General features: G+C 45.7%; 1 protein-coding gene across 1 annotated transcript in view; it reads left to right on the top strand.

Moving 5' to 3' along the window:
* gfra2b (GDNF family receptor alpha 2b) overlaps nucleotides 1–7,500 on the top strand; it is a 77,474-nt gene that overhangs the window by 64,017 nt on the left and 5,957 nt on the right. Inside the window, exon 8 of the mRNA XM_037118348.1 lies at nucleotides 2,083–2,267. Coding sequence (XP_036974243.1) covers nucleotides 2,083–2,267 — 185 coding nt within the window. The remainder of the gene's footprint in view (nucleotides 1–2,082; nucleotides 2,268–7,500) is intronic.

The following is a 7,500-nucleotide window of genomic DNA, read 5'->3' as shown; positions in this document are numbered from 1 at the left end:
GAAGGCACAGACAGAAACAGTCGTGTTACCTGGAGAACTGAGGAAATCCGGTTTTACAACAGTAACCTTCAGTCGGTCTCGAAGCCATTTGAAGCTCCTCAGAGGCGGAGCGGCGGCCTTCGCTTCACGCTGAGTGGTTTGAATCACACAATTGTTCATCAATCATTCACCAAACACGTCAGAGTGGATGCAGCTACATACAGAATAATCCCGCCAGGGACGTCTAACGACCACAGTGGCTTATCTTTGCTGCGTGTTGAACTAAAAGGTTTGTATGTTTGTCGACCGTGCTGCTGCGGACTTACTCGTTATTCGTCAGATCTCCATTAGCTTCTGGGAAGTGGGCAGTCGTTTCCCTGGAGTCCAGAAGGATTGTTTGTTTTTGACCTTTTTAAAGATTGATGTTGGTACCTGTCCAAGGCCCGCGGACTCCTGAATGTCCTGCTGTTACAGGAACCTGAAAGCACTTGAACTCACTTGTGCCAGCCGATGTGGATAAGAAAGCCGAGCTGGAGTCGACCTGCATTGCACTCCTCACAAGCTTTGAGATATCACGAGGAGCTCGGACATGCAGCAGGAAATCATCCTTTTGCACCTGAAGGATCCAGTGGAGGTGATCAGGAACCTCCTCAGGAATGATCCAAGGAACGGGACAAAGATCTCACAGCACCTGATGTGACGTCCTGAACAGATGCTCTGTGGATCAGCGCTCTGATCCGTCAGTGGATGGACACAGGACCTCTGGGAGCGTCCTGTGGTGTCTGGCAGCGAATGACTTGAACATCAACTTGTCCCATTGCCCATGGACGCTCTATCGAATCGGGATTTGGGGAACTTCAGGTCAGGTTCAGGTCAAATCTTTGTCATGTTTTGAGAGCCATCACTGAGCAGACTGAACACATGGTCCTGCTGGAGGGTCACTGCCCTCGTGGAGTGTTGTGACCATGAGGGGACGTACTGGGTGGGTGATTTGTGTCAACTGGACCCAGAGATTCCTAACAGCACACTGAACTGTCACACAGTGATCAGTGTTATTCACTTCACCAGTCCTTTAAATGTTGTGACTGTATCTCATCTGAGGACACCTCAGGATCCTCCAGGAGGAGCTGGAGGACGCTTCTGCAGAGAGAGAGAGACGTCTGGACGACCTTGTTCAGACTTCTGCCATCACGAGTCGACTCTGGATGAGCGGCAGAAGATGGATGGATGGATGGATGGATGGATGGATGGATGGATGGATGTGACCAGTTGTCGTGTGTTTCGATTGTCCCGAATCACCAACATGTCTTCTACCATCAGACACTCAGGAAGCTTCATCCTGAAGTAGTTTCCGATTTCTTTGCCGCTCAGGTCAGGATGACGTTGAGCATGTTGACGTTGTGAATCTGGATCGTTGCGATTCAGAAGAGCAGATGTGTGAATATGAGTTATTGACTGTCTGTAACATGCGAGCACAAAAGGCCCGAGAGCTTTTCACATTTTTGTTAACAGATTTTTCATTTCATTGCTGCGACACTTCAACTTAATTGTCACCTTGACTTCTTCCCACTGCAAACACAAACTACCTTTATTAAAAATGGTGAGCTAAAGTGATGCATTTTTCATCAATAGCTTTCTAATATTTTTCATCATACAAGCCAACTTCTCACTCACCTTGGCCTCCTCCCACTGAACATTCATCCTCTCCTTAATACCATTCTGACTTCAACTCTTCTAACACACTTTTACAGTAATTCTTTTATTCATCTCCACCTAAAGTAGACAAACTTAAATTCTTTTATTTTTTTCCAAGAAATAATGTATCTACATGAGGAGAACCATTTTATTTTATTTATTTTGTGAGCAGTAAAACTTAAAGTGGTGAACATGAGCCACTCTGAGGACAGGCCTTCTGTACTGGTCTGATTATAAAAAGGGTTTTTTTCGTGTAATTCATTGATTCATGTACAGAGTTCATTGTCAGTAAATATAAAAACAGGAGGTGAAAACAGTGGCAAACAATCATTTGGCTGTCCTGTGTAATGTGGCTGCTAGCAGGTGTCGCTCATGTTTCCTCTCTGCTTTCTTTGTCTCCCGTCACAGGAAATGCCATCCAGTCGTTCGGTTACGGCTCGGAGGGAGGGACTCTTCTCGTGACCGAGCCGGCGTCCACCTTCTTACCTCCCGCCCAGCCGCCAATCATCTCCAAACCTGCTCCCTCTCTGCACGGCAACGCAATCAAGCCCATGGACAGCGCTTGCATGTTTTCCACTTGTGCAAACCTGCAGGTGGGTTTACTCATAACTACTTGACATGGACGGATCACTCCATTCCACCAGATACATGTCCGCCGTGTTACTGCAGCAGAGCTGATCAGATTTACTGTTCACTCATAGACTACTCAAGTTCACGCGGCAATTCAGCTGAATTTAGCACCGAGCAGACAGGAAGTCACGCAGTGAAACAGCAATATAACTTACTTATTTTACCTTTCAAAATAAAACACTCCAGCTCTTCTGCTAATCCTTTATTCAGCAACGCTTCCTGTTCCTATAACTGCGGTCATGAGGGATTATTTGATGCGGGAACTCCGCGGTTTCGCGACGGCAGGTGTCGACAGTACTGCGCCGTGGCGGACTCAAAAAGCCGGACCGGAGCTGTAAAGCAGTGGACATGTATCCCGGTGGAATCTCGGGATAATGGAGTGGATCACACTGGATCGATGATATCGGATCAATGGTTTATGAACCGTAGCTTCCCCAGTAAACATACCGACCTCTTTGTCCTCCTCTTGGGATCACTCGTCCTCCAGAAATGCTCTTTGCTGCATCTGTAGGCTGAGCCGAGTGGACGGGCCTGGTGTCCGCTGGTCTGCTCTCCCAAACAAGAAGACGTCGAGGCTTTGGTCACATGAAAACGACAGACACGAGGCAGCGTAGGGCAAGCAAAACAGTGGGATGTAAAATAAAGCCCACATGAACAGATACATTCATAATATCATGCTAACAGACTGAGGCTAAGGCTAAAATGTCCTTGTTGTATCATTGTATTGCATGTTAGCTAGTTAGCAGCACTATCACAGGATTAAGATGAAAGATGTCAGAAAAATGCTTCAGATCACATTTTTGTATAAATGTCAATAGTTGATATTGGAGATTTATACATTCATTATATTTCTGTGACTGTTGACTGTAAAATATCACAATGACGTCTAAAAACAAAACTAGTTAAAAAGGAGGAACAAACGTATTTTTTTAAAGTACTGAGTTAATATTTAGCCTGTTTTGAACATTTCTTTGGGTAAGATAGTGAGACAAAATGAAACGTTAAAGCCTGAGAACTTTAAACCCATTTCTCTCAACATCTCTGGCTCTTCACTAACTGTCCCGTGTCTTTATGAGGCAGAACTTCAGTAAAACTCTGCTGTTTTATCAGTGAGAGATAAAGAAAGACAGACAGTGGAACAGGAAGTCTGTACGTTCAGAGCAGAACAGATTTCTGTGGTTTGCTCTTCCTCACCTGCACACACATTAGCGTCATCCTGCATCCAGTGAAAGTGCAAACACATCCATTATGTACAGGCAGGAGGTGTAAGGCTGCAGGTTAGAGGCCAGTGTAAATTGCTATCCATTATGTAAGATACTTAGAGCATAAATTATAGAACACCCCGACATATAATGAGACCGGATGTAGAGATATTTCACTCAGCTGCTTCACTTTTAGCTCATTTATACCTTGTTGTGGAGACTGAGTCACCCAGGTAGCTTAAATGTATATTTTATTCAGACAACTAAAGGTGACATAAAGATGAGACACAACGTCTCGCGATGACCCGCCGGTGCTGCAGTCAGGACGCCGTTAGCTTAGCTTAGCAAAAATACTTCCCTCACAGGGAAACAGCTAGTCCAGGACCTGGAGAGTCACAAAGTCTTCAGTTTCAACCTCAGCAACACTAAAGCTTCACTGAATGTTGTTTCCTGGCAAGAACTGGATGTAAAGGAGGCGGAGAGAGAAACGGAGAGAGCAGGAAATACTCGTACTCGAAGGAGAAAGAACGTCATACAGACATATCCGACCATCCTGGGAGGGAAATACGTTTGCTGAACAGGATTTAGAAAACAAAGTATTTAACGAGAAAAGAGTCGAGTAAACAGATATTTCCTGCAGAGCTGGTTTCAGATACCTTGTAGATTTGGGTCATTAAGCCGACTGGACCTGACAACCCGCGGCTCTACAGTTGCTCAGTGGGCGGCAGTGTTTTCAGCGCCCCTGGTTCTGGAAGTGAAAAAGTCAAATTAATTATTTTTCCATTGTAACATGAGTCACATCTATTCAGTCGTTGAATCGTCTCTGTACTGTTTCAGCTGAGTAAATGATCACATTCTGTTTTCTACGTTCTACGCAGCGTCCAGAACTTTTTTTCCTGGAGTCAGTGTTGAAACATCAGGTGTAGTTTTCCCCTCGCGGGACGGGTCCAATGTTTTTGTACCATCACTATTGATTTGGGCAGCGCCGGTGTCCTCCTGCCCTCCTGCCCTCCCACAGCTCACGTCTCCTGTCTGCTCATTGTGATGCCTCCCTAAAGTCAGCCTTGCCTCGGGGTCGATGGTGTTTCCCTTCATGTCGAGCCTGCAGACATCCCGGTAGCTCGGGGAGGCTGTTGGTGCCGCCGGCTCGCTCGATACACAGCAGGGGGTGTTTGTTGGGGTTTGGCGATGTTCCATTCAGCTGACACGACTGAGCCGGGGCAGGTGTTACAAAGACAGGAGGGCAGATTAGTAGATCCTGTTGGAGTGCACTTGAATGAGGACATCAGGGTTTAATATGGAGGTCCAGGCGTCTCTGGGGACGGAGGATGAAGAGACCTGTGAACCGTCGGCTTTGTTCTGGTGGCACAAACACACACCGGCAGACAGTTTGAAGTTAAATTTAATTGATCTTTTTGTGTATTATTATTTTATTGTATTGCTTTTATTTGGGGATAAAAATCATTCTCAGTTTTTTGAAACCATGACTTTGACGGTGGAGTTAATGTTTGTAACTTTGAGCATATTTTAATTTAAATCATCACCGTTATGTTCGCTGAATTAGCTGTCAGCAGTTCCTGCGTGCTCATATTTTCTAACCTTGATGCAGAGATAAATCCTCAGGAAGTGACTAACGCTGAACATGAAAACATGCGTATGTGTGTTCAGATTTGTTTTGTGAGGCAGGAAACACAGCGAGGACGATGATCACGCTGGAGGACGCAGACGTGTCGGTGTGAAGCTGAGTGTGAACTCAGCAGTTTGTTTACATCAGAACTCCACAGGGAGCTTTAAGTGAACGCCGCTGCACGAGAGTAACAAGGTCGACGCCTCGACGCTGAATCTCCATATTAATACACCCGCTCTGTGAATATTAACGCTACAAACACTGACGTGATCGATGGAGCGTAAAGCTTCACCCGCAGAAAGACTTCATATAGATGTCAGATACAGTCAGTGGAGAAATAAACCACAGCAGTCCAATCACACACACCAGAAGTCTGAACGCTCATAATGACTCGTTTTGTTTCTGCTTTGGTTCCTTTCACAATAAAAGCCCGAGACATAAGACGCAGTTGAGTCAAAACTGAACATTTGTTCATGTTGCAGCTTCACGTTTGTTCAGGATGTCACGATTCTTCCTGTCCACAATCCAATCTGAACACACCCAGCGCCGCTCCGTCAGGTCCGTAACCCACAAACTGTATCTGTCAGCACTCTGAAAGCTCGTCTTCACACCTGGAAGGTTCATTTCCTGTAAATAATGACGTCCCGCAGCAGCAGAGAGGAAGTTGTGAGTGACAAGAGACAGAAACATACAGACAGAGATATGATGTAAACACGGCGTCCCTCTGGATGTTGGACCTCCTGCGTGCCGCTCTGAATCTGTTTTCTGAATCCCATCATTTTCCCCAAAGCTCATGAACGCAGCGCTCGCTCCTCTGAGCCGTGCTGAGCAGTCAGTTCACAGGAAGCAGGCCTGCAGAGGCGTCGGGTGTCAGCACAGGTTGCTGCGCTAACAGTCAATATGATAATGATTCATCCCCGGCTTTAATGATCGCTACAACAACCTGCTGTATGTGCACACGGATGCATATTTATGGACATGTATATTTCAGAGGAGACGATAATGATCCGGCGTGCAGGCTTCTCTCCCCGCTCTTGATGATTTCCCTCGTCTCTGAAAAGAGTTTTTCTTCCGTCCCGGCAAGCGATAACATCTGATTGGCTCTCCCACCCAGGTACCGGGAGGAGATATGCTAATGAAGTGACTGACAAAGAGGCTGATGGAAGACGGAGATAAATGATGCTGTGTGTGTGTCGCGCTGCTGCTCTGCATTTCAATGACGGCGAAGCTCATGAAGCTCATTTTAACTGTTCGCCGTCCCTCTGAGAGACGATCACAAGACCATTCCTGGTTCTAAACCACCTGGATGATGTACAACCATCACAAAAACTCATGAGGTGGCCAGTTATGGTCAGCTTCAATTATCCAGTACCCAGCAGGCAACAGGAAAGAAAAAGAAATGCAAACAACAAAAACATAGTAAGAAAAGCAATGACACAAAAAAGCACAGAGACAAGAACACACTTATTATATAATATATAACTGGTGATGGTTAGAAAATGAGGGAAAACAAGAACAATTAATAGAAACAAGACATGAGAAGAATTAAGTGAATGTTAAATTAAAGCAGCAATTTGTTGATGTTCTGTCAAACATGTTTACTGGAGTTAGCATGCTAACAACTAGCCTCCTCACAGCCCTCTGTAGCTCAGTCAGGTCACTGCTGAGTCTAACAATCTACAACATAAACTCATAAATGTGAAGAAAGGAAATATTTTGACTCATATTTTCATTATAAACACAAAAATCCAACCATCCACCGTCTGAGCTCAAGTTTCTGTCTCTGACAGAACTCAGACCAGTTTCATCATCAAACTCACTTCATTCAGACTGGACTCAAACTGAGTCACAGTCACCAGAACAGTTCTGGTTTGTCTCCACAGTCTCCTCTGGTTCGGTCCAAATCACTCCTCAGTTCACAGTAACATGAAGATATTCTGTCTCTCCACGCTGATGATGTCCGACTCTCTCTCATCCCCGGAGTCAAACTCCTGGTCAGAGCCGCTGTAAATCACCTCTGTAGTGTAAATCACCTCTGTAGTGTAAATCACCTCTGTAGTGTAAATCACCTCTGTAGTGAGTCCTCTGTCCTCACACTGACCTCCGTCGCTCTCAGAGTTCAGTCCAGTCTGCTGTCCGGATGTCTTCAGCTGGAGGACAGTTAGCAGCAGTTAGCAGCAGTTAGCAGCAGTTAGCGGTGGCGCTGCCTCCTGTAGTTTTGGAGCTACGTTTGAGTTCTTGCACTTCCTCACACGATCCCTTCACGCCGCGTGGTTACTGTGGTTTGTTTCCTTCACAGTGTAATCATTAGCTTCACCTCCAGCAGCTTGAGGACGAGACGTGAAACGGTGTTTATGGAGACAGATG

Source organism: Acanthopagrus latus, chromosome 12 (genome assembly GCF_904848185.1).
Source record: "Acanthopagrus latus isolate v.2019 chromosome 12, fAcaLat1.1, whole genome shotgun sequence".
Lineage (NCBI taxonomy): Eukaryota > Metazoa > Chordata > Actinopteri > Spariformes > Sparidae > Acanthopagrus > Acanthopagrus latus.
This window is presented reverse-complemented; position numbering and strand designations above follow the sequence as displayed.